This window comes from Sitophilus oryzae, unplaced genomic scaffold (genome assembly GCF_002938485.1).
Source record: "Sitophilus oryzae breed Bouriz unplaced genomic scaffold, Soryzae_2.0 scaffold_1372_pilon_pilon, whole genome shotgun sequence".
NCBI classification, from domain to species: Eukaryota; Metazoa; Arthropoda; class Insecta; order Coleoptera; family Curculionidae; genus Sitophilus; species Sitophilus oryzae.
In genome coordinates, this window is record NW_022146029.1 from 302,887 (window position 1) to 322,008 (window position 19,122).

Sequence of the window (19,122 nt, forward strand, 5' to 3'; positions counted from 1 at the left end):
TGTTAAAAATATTGCATGATCTCTTTCTATTTTTACAATAGTTATATTATACAAAACACTGTTAGGTTCATGACGTAACAACTATTAAAATGCATAAAGTGATGATAACCTTTAATTATAAAGTTCATTAAGTTTTATGATCGAACATTTATGTCTAGGTTTTTAAATTAAATTATTTTTTAAACATTAACTTATTATTGGGCGAATAATTCGATCAAAAGATCAATAGGAGTCAATATTTGACATGTTGTTTATGTTAAATATGGAATTATGAATGTAATCTTCTTAGAATATTGCTACTAAAATAAAATGCATCATTGGTTGTTTAAAAGAATAACAACATTCTCATATAAACCATATAAAAAGAAAAAAGTTTAGAAATAAAAAATATAATGCAGTTTCAACATTTCGTCAAGTACTAATTAATTTAATTTTCTGTTTTCTTTTGCGAAACTTATTACGAAAGTAATCCGATCCGTTTTACTCGATGACTAAAACACGGTTATGTCTGTATTATGTCATTTAAAAAGTAATGGACTCGCGATAAAATCGATCCTAAAACGGATTCGCACCGATTATGTCTCGCGAGTCAAAATTGCCAACCTGAAAGATCAGTCAACAATTTAATTTAATGAAAGAGATAAGAGTCAATGCACAGCGAAACGCAAATAAGACCCAGTTTATATCTTCCGGTAAATCTTAAGATTAATCTAAAGTTTAGTTTAAACTGGAGATTTTCTTCTAATATTTAGTTTAAACTGGAGATTTTTTCGCTTTGTAAAATGTTCTTTTTTCTCTATTAAGGCAGGCGGCCACTGCAAGCGAAACTAAACTAAGCCAAGCGATGATAAGATTTGCAAAAATCAGCTTCCATACTTTTAAATGCAACAGCGGCCACTTGAGCGAAACTAAACCAAAATATATGAACGAAGATTCAAATCGTAGTTTAGTTTCGCTTGTTTTAGTTCGTGACAGGTTTCAGCGAAATTTTCGCAGCGATTAATTCTATGATAGCAGAGACACAATACGAAAACGCAGCTAACCTAGCTAACTACTAAGCAAAAATCGTTCCCAGTGGCCGATGAAACTTATTTTCGTTTAGTTACCGTTTCTTTTTACATTCTTAGCTTAGTTCAGTTTCGCTCGCAGTGGTCAACGTTTTGTGTCTCTGCTATCATAGAATTATTCGCTGCGAAAAATTCTCTGGAACCTGTCACGAACTAAAACGAGCGAAACTAAACTACGATTTGAATCTTCGTTCATATATTTTCGTTTAGTTTCGCTCAAGTGGCCGCTAAGACATTTAAAAGTATGGTAGCTGATTTTTACAAATCTTATCTTCGCTTGGCTTAGTTTAGTTTCTCTCGCAGTGGCCGCCCGCCTTTGAGTGTGGATATTTCAATATCCACACTCTAATAGAAGTGTCGATTCTTTAAAGGAAGTCAGCTTCGCGTGGGAAAAGTACAACCGGAAGTCTGTACTCATTGACAGAGAAGACATAATTTTTTGGAGAAGGCAATATTTAACGGAAAATTCGTAAATATCGCAGGGAAAGAAATCTTATACCTAGACGAAACATGGCCGAATGAAGGACATTCTGTTAAGACAATCTGGCAAGACAATAGCATTGGGAGTTCTCGTGAAGCGTTTTTAGGAGTATCGACTGATCGATTTGGAAATCCCTTCCGGGAAAGGACACAGACTAATTATAACGCATATTGGGGAAGATAATGGATTCGTACAGAATGGATTACTACAATTTGAATCTAAATCGACCAAGGATTTTTATGAAGAAATGATGGCTGATGTTTTTGAAAAGTACTTTTCCCAAATGATATCATTACTTGCAGAAAGCTCTGCCGTTGTTGTGAACAACGCCAGTTACCATTCGAGATTAGTAGAAAAATTGCCAAACGCTTCTTGAAGGATAGGAAACATTATAGGTTGGCTGTCTTAAAAGAATATTTCATTCGGAAACGGAATGTTGGAAAGGAACTGGTACAAATAGTTAGGCAAAGCAAATCATAGTTTAAAAAATATGTAACTGACGAAATGACTAAAGTGCTTGGAATAAAGGTACTTCGGTTGCCACCTACCATTGAATTAAATCCCATAGAATATGTGTGAAAATAGAATACACCGAAGAAGAAAGAATAGAATTGAATATAGAGGGTGAGCCTTAAATAAGTGCGTATATTTTTAGGGGTAGTATTTTTTCTAAATACGTCTATGAGTCATGAGGTTTTTTTAAAGAAATTTGGCAAAATTGGAAAGTTTTTTTGGAAAAAAATGAATTTTAATTTTTAGTTAAAAATCAATATCTTAATAATATCGGGTGCATCTCAAAAGTGACTCACCCCTATAACTTTTTTTATTTTTTCAGATAAAAAATCGAGATTTGGTATGTTAGTATATGATATAAATGGATTGATTGACGTATTCAATTGTTTTCGGTCACTTCCTGTTTCACCGGAAATGACTATAACTTTGGATTTTTAAATGGCACTGTTGGTATTTTATCACTTTATTCGATAGAAAATGACACTCTGAATAGAATGACATATCATATGTCAACTTTTGACATCTTATGGTTTATTTGGAATTAACTTAATATGGCTTATTTCAAATTGTAACATTCGATTCATAACGACAATTTGACTCGAAATACCAAGTGTGTGGTACCAAATTATTTGTAAAAAAATGTTTTTTCCAAATATGCTAATGAGCCACCCTCGTTTCATTTGACAAAATTGACATATGATTAAAAATACGATTTGGGCATCTTTTAACCGGCCAAGGCAAGACACTAAAAACATTAGACGATCAAATCCATTTTTCGAAAGCTCCTTGATTAAAAATTAGTGTTTTTAGCACAGCCATGGCACTCTAGATTGAAACTTAAAATATAATTTTGTTTTAAGCGAAAATATCAAAAGTTGACACATGATATGTCATTCTATTCAGAATGTCATTTTCTACTGAATAAAGTAAAAAAATACCGAGGCTGCCATTTAAAAATCAAAATTTGTAGTCATTTCCGGTGAAACAGGAAGTGGTCGAAAAGAATTGAATACGTCATTCAATCCGAATTTATGTCATATACTAACATACCAAATCTCGTTTTTTCATCTGAAAAAATAGAGAAGTTATAGGGGTGAGCCACTTTTGAGATAGATTATTAAAAAATTAAAACTTTAAGAAAACCTTAAAATTTAAGCGAAAATTCATCTTTTTAAATTTTCAAACTAAAATAACTCGATTATTTTGGAATTATTTGCAAATCGGTAAAGAGAAAATATGTTTCTTGTATCGAGATCTATCAGACCTGAAAATATTTGCAGTTATATAAGACTTGCCCTGTATAACTCGTAAACATTCTAGATTTAATTTGGTAACACATTAGCTAGGAAGAAAACAAAATGAAAAAAATTACTTGGATTTTCTAAATCTTTAAAGAAAAGAAACTATTAATGAAATCAAATAAAAGAGCTTTTTCAAAATAAAGTAAAAACTGCAAAAGATTAAATTTTCAGACTGTAGTTTAACTGGAACATATCCAGTAGTTGGAGTTGAGTCTTTAGATTGTAAAATTTACCGCAATCTAATCTGAAGATTAATCTGAACCTATAAGGCTAGCCCTAAGTGAAAAGCGTTTGATCAAATTCGTTTGTCTGTGTTCCACATTTTCAGACATGGTTGCCAATTTGACTCTTTCTAGAGTACTACTCAGACTATTTTTGTTTGTAAATATAGATTTTATAAGAAAAAAATACGTCTTATACAATACTGATAATTTATATCTCGGGGTTTACAGGAAATGAGTTGTTGAATCAAAAAACCAGTAAACATATAAAAGTCCACTGTAATATATCGACAACACAATATTATATTTCATCTAAATATAGTAACACCTGTTTATCGACAGTTTGAGATGGGATCTTTAGAGTTACAACAGAAAACATACGTAGCGATCAATAATGATTGAAATAGTTGGCCACTGGACCTTTAAGGTGCGTATTCATTATCTTTTCCTTTAAGGTGCGTATTCATTATCCGAACGAACGAACGAATGAAAGTGCGGTATAATTAAGGTGCGTATTCATTATCCGCACTAACGAACGAACGAACGAACGTACGCTAGTGGTATGGACGGGGACCGCACGATAGGACCGCACGAGAAGACCGGAGGCATTTGTTGGCAAACGCCTTTGATGTACCGACTCGAAACGGATGGTCGAGCGAACGAACGAACGAACGGCCGCATGCGTTCGGTCCCCGTCTAAATATACCGCACTTTCATTCGTTCGTTCGTTCGTTCGTTCGTTCGGATAATGAATACGCACCTTTAGACAGGGACCGAACGCATGCGGCCGTTCGTTCGCTCGACCATCCGTTTCGAGTCGGTACATCAAAGGCGTTCGCGTTCGGACTTCTCGTGCGGTTCTATCGTACGGTCCCCGTCCATACCACTAGCGAACGTTCGTTCGTTCGTTCGGATAATGAATACGCACCTTAACACAAAAACTAAATCGTGTTCCATATGGTTACTCTCCTCCAATTTTTTGATTAAAAAAATATGTCGATTTTACAAATAAAGTCAAATAAAGACAAAGAAAGGCCAAAAAATTGACGTGAATGAATTGACATATTTTTTGTTTTAAATTTGTCTATCGATAATTTGTTTTAGTATCTTCCTTACTCACTGTCATTACTCGCTGACGAGTATTTGACACGCATCAGAAGATGGTTAAGTAAGGCATTTTCTTTCACTTTTCTGTGACTGAAAAGCCTGATACGTGATGTTGTCTCTCTTCCGTGCACCGGACATTCAAAAATTTCATTACTTTGTTGCCTCTTTACTTTTTGTTAACTGAGTTTACAATTCTCCTCCATTGCGTTCTATTGTGCGCTACTTCCTCCGACTGATGCTGCATACTTATCCCCTGTAACTTTTCATGGAAAATATCCTTGTATCTTTTAAGCTCACCATAAAGGAGAGATTTCGGTAGGCGGTTTTCTTGCATCCTGCATACGTGGCCAGCCCATCTTAAGCGGGATTTAGTAATCATGACTGCAGCGCTATCGCAGCTTGCTTTTTGAAGAACTGATACGTTTGAGACATGGTGGTACCATTTGATTCTTAACAGTTGTCTAAGGTGTCTCTGTTGCAACTTGTTTAATGCATTTGTGTGCCGCGGTACGGCGCGGCACGGGCGGCGCCCAGGTTTTGCTTCCATATAACATGGTGGGGATTATTATTGCTAAGTACACTGCTAGTTTCGTTTTTGTGCTCAAGTCATGATTGTAGAAAACCCTGTCTTTTAATTTTTTTAAGAGTGCTCTTGAGGCGCTGCTAATTCTGTGCTGAATTTATGCTGAGTAGATATTGGCCTTTTCCGTATTCAAACTGCCGAGGTAATTGAATTCCTCTACTCAATAATACTTCTCCGATTTTAATAGCAATGTTATGATTTTCCGGGGGAGTGCACATGATTTTAGTTTTATCGATGTTCAGCTTGAAGTCTCGTATGCCCAGATACGTGTTCAGCATTTCCTGTAATTGCTGTAACGTTTATGCAACTAGAGCGCAGTCATCAGCGTATTGAAGTTCTGTGATGAATTTTATACGTGTTTTTGCCCTGAGTCTTTTTATGTTTAACAGACCGCCGCGCCGTCATACCTGTATCTAACACCCATTCTTCTTTCCTGCAGTTTGCAGTCCACTATAATAGAGAGCGCTGCCATGAATATGTTGAATAGGAGAGGAGCTAGGTCGCATCCCTGCCTAACTTCTCTAATTTGTTTTAGTATCAGTACCAATCACTAATCCAAAAATCGTCTAACACAATATTGCCAACTACCACAACCCCTCTTTAAATTTCGGACGCGGTGATCCTTTTATTGTAGAATTGCGTAAATTAATAATAAATAAAATACAAATGAATAGATACGTCTTCAAAACATTGTTTATGCAGCAAATTAAAGTAAAAATTATTCAAAATACAATTTTTGTTCTGAAATTTCATATGAATTGGTAACTAGTTCCGATATCACTTTCGCGTGTATGTATAGGAAGAAGGTAAGACCTCGAACATAGTGAAGATATATGCGATGGGGGCGTAAAGGTAGAGGTCATCGAGGTCTTTGACCGGCATCTGTTTCATAGGCTACGTCGATGTGATTGGGCTGTGATCTACCGGCATCTGTTTTCGTTGTGGCGCCACCTACGTAACCCATTTTGCGACTTTTATGCAAGCCGCCGCTGTCTCGGTCAATCGCGGACGCGCAGTAGGAGGATATACAGTGTGGAAAGCGTAAATCAGGCTATAATAAATTTTCTTCGTTCGATAAGCAACATAGCCAATATACAGGGTATCACAATATTTCGTGGACATTGAACTACTACGTATTTTTGGATCTGAATAAGTTTATTGGACACATTTTACTTCTATATACAAAAATGCTTCGTTTGTCCATTAGAGGGCATCAAACTTTAAAAAAATAAACACATTTTTTCAGGTATTTTAAGAACCGTTATGCCGATTTGAATGAGATTTTGGGTGTCTATGTTTTGCTAAGTGCTTTAACAATTTAATTTTCACAAATCAAGAAAAAACACCCCTCCATAAATTTTAATATAAATATTTTCCAACTCAACCGACGACCGATTTTTTTTCGTAGAATGGTTCTAGTATTTACTACTTTTTTTTTCTTGTAAAGCCACCGCGCATACTTTTTGGGGAGAAAAAATAGTTTTACGAAGCTGACTTCTAAAAAATGTTTTTGTCACATCAAGCCTATGGAGGCGAATAAAATCTATTATGCCCTAATAACCTAGTTGGCGAAAATATGAAATTTTATGTTAGTGCACACAAGAAGCTTAGAAAAATAATAAATTTTAAATTCATTATCGTTTATTTTTAGTTCTAATGGACAAACGGAGCACTTTTAATATAATAAAATTAAATTATATGCAAATTATTTTGATTCAAACAATACGTATGTACTTGTTCTTATGTCCACGGAATATTGGAACTTCCTGTATACAGGGTGTTCCTTAATGACATGCTAATATCTAAGGAGGTTATTATTGGACCTATTCTAAGAAAAAAACTTCATATGAACATATGTCCTAAACATCTTAACTTTTCATATACAGGCTGGTAAAATTTTCTATTTTTTTTCAAAATATCTCTAAAGTTAGTATATTTAATCCACGTCTTCCATGCATCAAAATGAATATTTTGATTAAAAAAAATATTTTATTTTATAATTTCCTTCCAGCCGATGCAGAAATGATTTCCACACAACAGTCACCACATCAGATTTTCAGCGATTTGACCCTAAAATGATTTTTTTAAATGATCTGATTTTAATTTTTTTAAGCAAAAACTATTCACGGACGAAAAAAATCAAGAGATAAAAAATGTTTAGAAATGAATGGAGATTTCGAAGATAATTTTGATTTTAAGAGAAGTCAGCGGTGTACTACTTTTTTCTCCAAAAATATTCAATGTAAAACCCGTATGGACGAAATTTATGGATGAAATTTCATAAATATATCTTTAATAAAATCAGAGCTATTGGGAAATTCAGTATTGTGAAAAAAAGTTTATTTAGAAACTTTTACCACACTGTATCTCATAAATGAAGTTACCACACTGGTATCTCAAAAATTAATGTTTAGGACATACATTCATATGAAGTTTTTCTCTTAGAATAGGACCAAGAATCACCCCCTTAAATATTAGCATGTCATTAAGGAACACCCTGTATATTCTAGATACTGCTTTGATTTGGTTTGATTGTTCAAAAGTAAGTGTAGCATATCATTGTACTCAGGAGACCGAGTTCTTTCAAAACCGGAAATAAAAAATCCAGATCCGTATTTGAAAAAATTAAGTTGGCTTCTGTATCTCACAAATTATCAGCTAATTTGAAAATCTAAGAATACTGTCAGATAGCCCTAATAAAGTGGCTAGAGAGAATGTGCAATTAGTTTTTTGATTTTCTGAAAAGGAACGACAGGAAAAAATAAAACTGATTTTCAAAAAAATCTGTTTTTTCCAAAAAAACTCAACAATCCTTGAAATTTTTAAAACTTTTTTGATAGCATCTTGGTGAACATCCCAAGGAGCAACTTTGCCCCAATTTAACCATCTTCGTATCTATTACGGTTTCCGAGATACCAATGCTTGTACCTCGAATTTGTAGCATCCTGTATAATAATAATTATAAATATATAATAAGTAATACAAATAAATCTAAAAAGTTAGGTTGGTTCTAAATAGCAAAACACTAATTATTTTATTTTACCGTACGCCTCTGGCTGCGCCTATGTGCATCAAACGATTGTGACAGATTAGCGAGCGAAACACAAAAAGCCAGTCGCGAATTTACAAAATGCATGAAAAGAACCAGAAAAGGAAAAAAAGGCAAGAAACGATCATCGGATATCGGCGCGTACCGGCAAGGTAAACCTGTCTTTCGGTCGCGATTTTTAATTACGCTACAAAAGACTACCAACACCGTATTTGTTAGTTTTATGTGAAAATATTCATCTGAATTATTCATTAACCTATTTTAAAATTCTACGCTAGCCTTACACAACGTACAGGAATGCATCTGGCTCGGTATCGCGACTCTCGTCTACTAGGACGAGTCGCTTTTCGATTATTTTTCGCGCAATATTTCCAATACGTAAGAAAAAAGGTGAGAAATGTTAATTTGTCGCCGGACGTTTCAGTGGCGGTACAATATTTATTAAATAATAAACTGTTGATTTGTAAATGCAAAACACTTTACTTTTGCACTGGACGCACTTCAGGAGATTATTAAAATGTTTTAATAATCTGCTGATGATGCTAACATTTAGTTGGGGTTGAAACCTTTGGTGTTACAACAGCAAAATAAAACACTAATTCACCACAATACACCAAAACACTTTACTAAATCTACCAAACGACTGAGGAAGAGAAAAACTTCTGTCTACCGTTTCTGGATGTTCTTGTCAGTATATAGAACCGATGGATCCATTAGCACTGCTGTATATAGAAAACCCACACATACGGAACAATATTTAATTTCTCAGTCGAACCATTCTAAAACAACCAAAAAAAAAGATATATAGTTAAACACTATGTCATAGAGCAATCACTATATGCAGTGACCAAGAATCTCTGAATTCTGAACTAAGAAATATTAAAACCGATTTGCTTCAGAACGGTTATTTTTCAAAATCCCTAGACAATATTATATCTAATTGCAGGTCCGACTCATTGGTTCGCCAGTCTGAGGAGGATGCTCTCTCTCTCTCTCTCTCTTGACGATCCCATATGTGAAACGAACATCGGAGAAGATCAGGCGAATAGCTAAGCAATATAAAATTAACACTGTTTTTAAGTCTGGGACTACTCTAAGAAGTGTCCTAACAAAAAAAAAACCTGAATCATCAAACCAAGGGAAAGAGTGCATTTACCAGGTACCTTGCGAGTGGGGTGAGTCTTATATTAGAGAGACTAAACGTCCTCTACATGTACGACTTGACAAACACAAAAAACATACGCAAAGAGGTGAAACGATGAAGTCGGACATTGCAGATCATGTGTGGTCCAAGTACCACAACATAAAATGGTCGGAAGCCCGGGTTATCCACAAAGAACCCCATTGGAAAATGCGCAGATTTAAAGAGACCGTATGCATTTCTAAACTCTTTTAGTTTTAATTGCCTGTAATAATTTGAGACTTGTTTAATTAATTTTTAATTATTAGTATCTATACAATGATCTAATGATCTTTATCAACAATATGTTGAGCAACGCAAGATTTATCCGGTCCACCATATCTTATCTGAGCCATATGTTCTTTAAATCTAGTTAATATTGATCTTCTAGTTACAATCTTTACATGAAGTTTTATAAATAACCGATCTTTCCTGAAAGGAGGTGTTTTATCTTCAGGATTAAGTACCTAATAATTGTTGTAATTTATTATTAGCACTATACACAAGTTTATTAAACCACGGGATAACATAACTCTCTATCAAACGGTATTGAAATATATTCTTTTGGCGTATGTTTCTCCACACTTGAAAAGTCGAATTTGCAGAAATCGCAAACTTATACCTACGTTTTCCGATTATTTTATCAACTAATGAAGGAGAATATCCTTTACACTCAGCTACATTCCTAATGTAATTTCTTTCTCTTTCATATCTTTTACTGGTTAAGTGGAAAACTAAGTAATCTATGAACTAAGAAATTTAAACTAGCCATCTTATGTTCAACACTATAATAAGACTCATTAGGAATATATCTGCATGTAGTGGTATTTTTTTCTATAGATATCAAATTCCAAACAATGATTAGTATTTCTAATAATTAGTCCGAGAGATCAGGTAGTAATTGTTAATTTCAAGTTTGACCTCACGTAATGTCATTTTAGAATGAACTGTATATTAAAAACTCAGTGTTCTTGAATAAGTTGTATTTAGATATGTTAGGTTAGGTTATGTTAGGTCAATCTTCTTCAGGTCAGTTAGGTTATGTTAGGTCAGTTCTTTGTGTTTTTTTGCTTCTGACAACTGGAGGAGATATACCTCCTGAAACGTTAAGCATTGTGTTTGTTGGTTAGGCAAATTTGTTTTACTACTAAAATACCACTGATAAACTGGTTTCTGTTTAGATTCAATGCAGGGGTGTTTACAAGAAATACCTGTTTTTATTTTCAGATTTCAGAATTCTTTTCAATAAATGTTTACTTGCTTTGAGCTATTACAATGGCAGTTATTAATTAATCATTAAACAATTCACCTTTACCCCTATCTTGCATATCAAAAAAACGGCACCAATTTGGTATAGAAATGGCACATAACTTTATAATTTTTTTATAACTTTTCTGTGACATTTATTTGCAAGGCAAAAAAAAACGAAAAAAGTAGTTGTTCTTTTATCACACAAAACTAGTCCTTCCTTAAAGCTTGACCATAAAATCTTCTATAGAAACTTTTCTCAGTGAGTCGTCCATTTTCCCTTGCAAAACTACCAGATGAAAAATTTATACTATCCCAAGGAAAATAAGGAAAATCCAACTTACATTCTAGAGTAAATTGCCCGCTAGCCGAGACGGAAAGCTTATGTGGTTTTTCCAACGAGGGAAAAGAGAAGTGGATATAAGTTTTAACTATTTACAAGAAGGATTTATAGTACTATGCTCTCTGATACAGTGCTACGTTATTTAACTTTTTCTCTGTAATATTTGATCTTGAGGAAATTAAATCCTGACACTGCTAATATAAGTTTTCTTGTGGTTCGTAGGTAGTTATCTTCTCATGTTTTAAAATTACGTTTACTTAGCATTAGCATTACTAGGATATCCTATTTTGAATTGTGTTTTTAAGATATTGTGAATGATCGTAAACTAAAAAGTATAAAATGTAATTGAAACCACTAATTTATTCCACTAATTGCGAGGTTCAGAATGAAGCTTAAATAGGTAAAATAAAAGACATTCTTCAACACATTTTTTCCCTAATACAGAGTATTTTCAATTTGGCAGCATGTTTAAACATGTTGCTACATTTATCTATAGTAAAGCTTCATTCAGAACTTCGCAATTACTGGAATAAATTAGTGGTTTCAGTTACACTTTATACCTTTTAGTTTACAATCATTCACAATGTCTAAAAAACACAACTAAAATTAATAGAATATCATAGCAACAGATTGGGTTAGTCAATTGTATCCATAGAGAAAACCTAATATTTAGCTTATAAAACAATCAACTTTTGATTTCTAACCACGGAAGATAATCAAAGGCCAAAATGACTTTTCTCGCAAATTTTCAAGTATAATTAGTGGAGAAGTAAAAAGTTCGTCAACTTCTACTAATTGAAAATGTCTACCACTAATTCTGACGTTCTGAAAGCTTACATTGAAATTAAAGGAACAAACTTCTATGCTAATTGAAACCACTAATTTATTCCATTAATTGCGAGGTTCTGAATGAAGCTTAATGGACCAGATATAATTAAGAGCAGTAGCTGTAATCAGTAAATTATGATCAAATCTATTGTCCACAAACGCGTATTGGTTAGTTTGGCAGGATATTTTCTAATATCTATTAATTACTACACAAAAGTGTTCCTTAAGCCTATATTCCTAAAACATAAAAAATTCTTATGGAAGTAAAAAATTTAATTTCATCCTTCTGTAACATGAATAACATAATGCACCCCTTTTGATCTTTAATTAATGCAGAGCAGCCATTCTCTTTTAAAGATCTCCAGTAGAACTAACAAGGCTCCTTTTGAAGTACAAAAAAGAAGCCCGCCCATTAAATCTGATAGAAAAACTTTTCTCGGCACGGAGTCCTTTTTACTCTGCGAAACTACCGAATGAAAAATTTATAGTATCCTAAGGAAAATCCAGCGTACACTCTGCCGTAAATTGCCGCCGTCCGGGATGGAAAGCGTGTGCAGCTTTCCCGGAGAGGGAAAAAGAAAAGCCGAGTATCTGTTTTAACTATTTATAAGAGGGATTTATAGCGCAGTTTCTTCGAAAAAAGAAAAACTTTCAAATTGGACGAGGTCTCGGCTTTTCGAATCATGCTTTTTGAGAAAGACGGATAAATTTAACGCGGTTAAACTTTTCTGCTGCAATATTTGATGTTCTGATTGAATGCGGGCTACAGTAGAAATATATATGGTTCTGGTTTTTCATTATCTATATAATCAGCAGTTAATATTATTAAATTTATTGAAGTGAAACTTTTTTACGCGCGTTGGGAGTAAGAATTCAAGGTTGTGACACTCGGCCTTGAATGACGGCCGCGAGACGGCCGTGAGGCACGAGCCATGTGCGAGCTAGCGAAAGAATAAGTGATAGCGGCAGTGTTGCCACAGCTACCCCATTCGGGATAGATCTACCCCTTTATAAAACAATTTAACCCCGCTATCTCCTGATAATCTACCCCGATGAAAAATAAGCTTGTGGCAACACTGGGGTGCAACACTGATCTGTGCTATACGCGGCTAAGAAAATCACTATAATACACTTGATATTGTATCAACCTTGTGTACTAGGAAGTAAATTTTCATGCATATTTTCATCCATAGGTTTGTAGCTCCTGAATAACGGTCTAGGTAAAGCATCTAGCTCATTTGCCAGCTCAGAATGAATTAGAATTTAGAGTTAGTAACTCGCATTTTCATTGGAGGACACTGTCATATTTATTTCAAATCAATAGTCAACGAGAATAGTCGTATAATTTAATAAAATTACTGTAAATCACTATAAATAATGAATTGTTTGTAATTGAACTGTAATTTCTGTATTATTAATCCGGTAAATGATGGAGATAAACAATTGTGATTGATTAAAATTTTATTGATATTGAGATGAAACATTCTGAGAATTCGAATAATGAAATGAATAATGACAAGACAACTGACATCTGTCTAAAAGACAGCGATTTAGAGAGACAATTTGATCATGTAAAATTGAGAGTGACAATTTTGATTATGCAAAAGAAATATATATTCTATGAGTTTGCCTAACAATTAACATTAATTTAAAAATAAATCCCCAACATGAATAATGAACAAAATATTTAAACAAAAACAGACCACAGACCACACAAAACAAATTGTTGGTTACTAGCAGTTAGTAGTAGTCAGAGATATAGATCTACTAGTATTTTGGTTTAATGGTCACAGCTGCCAGAGACTATCGGACCGAGTGATAGAATTATCGTTTTTTTTTAATAAAAATTAAAAAACATTATAGAATTATAAAGCTAGAATATACGATTTTATATTAACTCTATTTTATTTAAGTTTATAAAAAAACATTCATAAAAAATATATATCCTTCAAATCCTTCAGTTTGATAGCTGTTAGTAAGAAGTTTCACATCAAATATGAGCACATAGTGCACACACAGTTTATTTTATTATAATCACAACCTATTCATATCCAGCCTGCCGACTTACGATCATTTTCATGGAGATCTGCGTGCCTACCCAGTATATTTCCTCAACTCTACTGAAGTTTCGTTTAAAAAAAAAAGAAAAACAAAAAAGAAAGTCAAAAAGAAGTCGAACAAAAAAGAAAATCACAATTTTTTTTCTAAGTAATAATCAAAACTGTGACGATGAATATATATTCAAATTATCCTATCCTATTAAAGTTTCTCATACTTGGAAAGAATTTTTTTGAGGTGTCTACCAACTTTTTTTTCAGAGTAGGTATAAAATGAAAAAAATATTATTGCCCATATACCCATTGCTATTGCCTAGAATAGCAATGGGAAAGTATTAATATGTATTAATTCAGTCAATAAATTAAAGTTTAGAAAATTGTTTATTTCGATGTCCAATCTTTAATTTCCCAGTACAAGTTTAAATTTTGTGTCTAGAAAATTCATTACCTACGTTCCTGAATTCATTACCTACCTACATTGCTGAAATAATAAAAAAGCGGGACTTGTTAAATAAATCCTTAATCCTGAAAAAGGGTCACCTAGACTAATAAATATTTCATTCCAGTTCCAGAAAAAGCGGAGGATAGTGGGCAGGGTCCAGTGTTACAGCATAAAAGAGAAATGTCCTGTCCCGACCTGTGACGAGCCAGTATTGATGCCCGGCCGTTGTTGCAAGACCTGTCCAGGGGATGTCGGTGAGTTTAATTTATTTTTTATTTGTTTTTCTATTCCTGGAAGCTTTATTAAAGGTGGGCAATTTGTAATTCTATCCCAATATAACGGGCGTTTCTCAAAAGTGGTTAACCCCTATATCTTTTTTATTTTTTAGATAAATAAGAGATTTGGTGTGTTTATGACATAAATCAGGATTGATTGGGGTGTTTAATTAGTTTAGTTTTTCTTACTTCTTACAGTGCCATACTCTATACAGAGCGTCGGCTACCTCTCGCATGTACTTGTGATGTGTCATCAGTGTTACACAGGACCTACAGTTTGTCGCCGAATCCGAACGGCACTAGGTATTTGAGTGCCTGTACAAGGCACATATACTCAAGGTGGTTTGCCATTGCCTTCCTTGAGGTGGCGGCTCGCTGGTTGCTCTATTTAGATAAATCAATATTTTTATTTAAATAAATAAAGCGACCGTACTGGCTGAGGATCGAACCCAGTACCATCGCATCTTTCGCAGCGCAGATCGATACACTACTGCTTGCCTTGCCCCATGTTGCTTGCTCTACGGCCGGTCACAGTTTAGTTCACTTCCTGTTTTACCGAAAAATACTACAACTTTTAATTTTTATATTGTACCCTCAATATTTTTTTACTTTATTTGGAAGAAAATTTACATTCTGAATCTGAATAGTTGGCCTAACCTAACCTAATCTGCAAACTTTTAACATCTTCGCTTAAAAGAATTAGTATTTTAAGTTTCAATCTATATAGAGTGCCATGGCTGTGTTAACACTACCAATTTTTAACGAAGCAGCCTTTACAATTTACAATAAATGTGAACAATTAGACTCGATATGGCCTAATTGTCCACTCACGCCAGATTGACATTTAAAGTATAATTTTTTTTAGTGAAAATGTCAAAAATGGACATGCAGACTTCATTTTCTATCGAATAAAGTAAAAAAATACCAAGGGTACTATTTAAAAATCAAGAGTTGTAGTCATTTCCGGTGAAACAGAATGTAATAGAAAATGAGTGAATACGTCAATCAATCCTGATTTATGTCATATACTTACACACCAAATCTTGTTTTTTCCTCAAAAAATATAAAAAAAATTGGGGTGAGCCACTATTGAAAAACACCTGGTATACAGCAAGTAAAAGCTGGTAATACTTAAAAAGTTAAAATAGATGCATTTTGGTGCTCTGTTTCCAAAACCATCCACTATCCAATCGATATCTGCGTTCTCGAATATTTAATTCTCCGGTGGTTTATTCATTTAAAAAATACATACCATTGTAGCTCCCATAGACGAATGCCAACCGAGTTCAATTAATACTTCAAAATATAAATTATAGCTTAGATTTGATTTGAGGGAAAAAATTGATAAATAGGGAAATAAATTTAAATTGGAATATTCGGTTTCCCGCCGAAACTTGTAATTGTTTTGAATCGCGTCTGTTTCAGGGCGTTGCTAGCGATTGTTAAGAACAATCGCAAACAAGGAAAGACAGCACTTTCTCTTGTCAAAGTCAGATTCTTCATAAGTTAAAAAAATCTTTAGAAATTACTACCGCCATCATTGAAAAAATACTCAAAAATGTTTAAAGCGTTTATTTTCTGATCCCGAGCTGTGTATTAGTTGTCCTAAATATGTTTATATTCTTCTACTATTTTCAGTGTTGTGTTATTTATTAGAATGTCTTTTCTTTCCACTAGTTTGTTTTACGTTACTTTAGCTTTTGCTAAATTCATTTTGAGACCCACTTTATTGCTGGCTGTATTTACAGTTGAGGGTTGGAACCTTTGGTGTTACACAGCAAAATAAAAACACTAAATCACCACAATACACCAAAACACTTTTACTTTTACACTGGACGCGCGTTTCGCTAACCATGTTAGCATCATCAGCAGATGATTATAAACTACAAACTAGAAACCTAGAAAAATTTTTTCTAATATTGCTGTAAACAGCTTTGGGGATATAGTGTCTCCCTGTCGTACTCCTTTGCCAGTTGAGACCTCTGGGGTGTTTTATATATCATTGCTCTAGCTTTGGCTTCTTTGTATATATTGGCGAGAGTTTCTATATAAGGCCTGCCAATACCTTGTTTCGTTAGGGCTTCTATTATTGCCTTAGGATATATCGAGTCGAAAGCCTTGTCAAAATCTATACGCTTCTAAATAAATACATATCTACATTAAAAATTCTGTTAAAATGAGGACTGTTCCGACTTCTTTCTTCTAAAAAACTAATATTATTACTTAATTATTATTATAACAATCGATAAGGAACAATAGCTCGCGTGGGACAGAAACATTAAGTTATGGCGGATTATAATTCTGTAAAGCTGACAACAAACTTCTAAAAACCGCTGTTGTGGTTTCGTGCGAGTTGTTTTGCAACATTTAGGCGCCACTACGCTACTCAACGATATTAATTTAAACGTCAAGAACCTTTTTATTAAGCAATACACACGGTGAACCAATAAACAGCGGCATCGGAGCACCTATTTTACATCCCGCAAAATAAACATTCGTCGAGCCTTCTCGTGTTTATATTTCAATTATTATTTGTTTATTGTTAGATTACGTGTTGAAATATGTAGTAACACGTATTAAATAGATTGATGTACGGTCGTTAATTGATTAGAGTCATAAAAACAAGATATAAATAGGGGAAGGGAATGTGAGATGGCCTTTCTTGATAGCTCGTTTATAAATAAACATTTCTGTTGGATTTCAGCAGTTTTATTACCAACAAATTAATTTATTTTTCATTCATCGCTTTTACATAGAGGGCACTGTTAATTTATCAAGATACAATTATTTCAAATTACAACAAAACATTTATCTAATACAACTAAAATGTATTAAGATTAATGGGTGTAACGGTTACAATTACGAAAAAAATGTTAATCATATTTTAGATAAAAGTATCTTCAATCGTCTATCACGATTTAATATATTGGCACATCATAAATAAATATAATTCAGCACTCTATAGGGGATAAAATTTTGGATTAGACATTTTTATATTTTGTTGTCTATGTATTTTTGGAATTGAATTGTTCCAAACTTCTTAAACATAAAAATTTAGTTTATAATCATCTGCTGATGATGCTAACATGGTTAGCGAAACGCGCGTCCAGTGTAAAAGTAAAAGTGTTTTGGTGTATTGTGGTGATTTAGTGTTTTTATTTTGGCTGTATTTAGTTTATTAATTTTTGTTTGTAGATCTTCGGGACTATTGGTAATTTAGGACTATGTCGCCAGCGAATCTTAGATGGTTAAGATATTCCCCATCCGTTTTTAATACTTTGTTGGCCCAGTCCAGTTGACGGAAGATTTTTTCTAATATTGCTGTAAACAGCTTTGGGGATATAGTGTCTCCCTGTCGTACTCCTTTGCCAGTTGAGACCTCTGGGGTGTTTTATATATCATTGCTCTAGCTTTGGCTTCTTTGTATATATTGGCGAGAGTTTCTATATAAGGCCTGCCAATACCTTGTTTCGTTAGGGCTTCTATTATTGCCTTAGGATATATCGAGTCGAAAGCCTTGTCAAAATCTATACGCTTCTAAATAAATACATATCTACATTAAAAATTCTGTTAAAATGAGGACTGTTCCTGACTTCTTTCTTCTAAAAAACTAATATTATTACTTAATTATTATTATAACAATCGATAGAACAATAGCTCGCGTGGGACAGAAACATTAAGTTATGGCGGATTATAATTCTGTAAAGCTGACAACAAACTTCTAAAAACCGCTGTTGTGGTTTCGTGCGAGTTGTTTTGCAACATTTAGGCGCCACTACGCTACTCAACGATATTAATTTAAACGTCAAGAACCTTTTTATTAAGCAATACACACGGTGAACCAATAAACAGCGGCATCGGAGCACCTATTTTACATCCGCAAAATAAACATTCGTCGAGCCTTCTCGTGTTTATATTTCAATTATTATTTGTTTATTGTTAGATTACGTGTTGAAATGTCTGTAGTAAACACGTATTAAATAGATTGACAGGTCGTTAATTGATTAGAGTCATAAAAACAAGATATAAATAGGGGAAGGGAATGTGAGATGGCCTTTCTTGATAGCTCGTTTATAAATAAACATTTCTGTTGGATTTCAGCAGTTTTATTACCAACAAATTAATTTATTTTTCATTCATCGCTTTTTTACATAGAGGGCACTGTTAATTTATCAAGATACAATTATTTCAAATTACAACAAAACATTTATCTAATACAACTAAAAAATGTATTAAGATTAATGGGTGTAACAGTTACAATTACGAAAAAAATGTTAATCATATTTTAGATAAAAGTATCTTCAATCGTCTATCACGATTTAATATATTGGCACATCATAAATAAATATAATTCAGCACTCTATAGGGGATAAAATTTTGGATTAGACATTTTTATATTTTGTTGTCTATGTATTTTTGGAATTGAA

General features: G+C 33.5%; 1 protein-coding gene across 1 annotated transcript in view; it reads left to right on the plus strand.

Annotated features, from left to right (window-relative positions):
* LOC115875312 (dorsal-ventral patterning protein Sog-like) overlaps positions 1 to 18,661 on the plus strand; it is a 106,167-nt gene extending 87,506 nt beyond the window's left edge. Inside the window, exons 4-5 of the mRNA XM_030890732.1 lie at positions 14,545 to 14,674; positions 18,639 to 18,661. Coding sequence (XP_030746592.1) covers positions 14,545 to 14,674; positions 18,639 to 18,661 — 153 coding nt within the window. The remainder of the gene's footprint in view (positions 1 to 14,544; positions 14,675 to 18,638) is intronic.
* Positions 18,662 to 19,122: the final 461 nt, after the last annotated feature.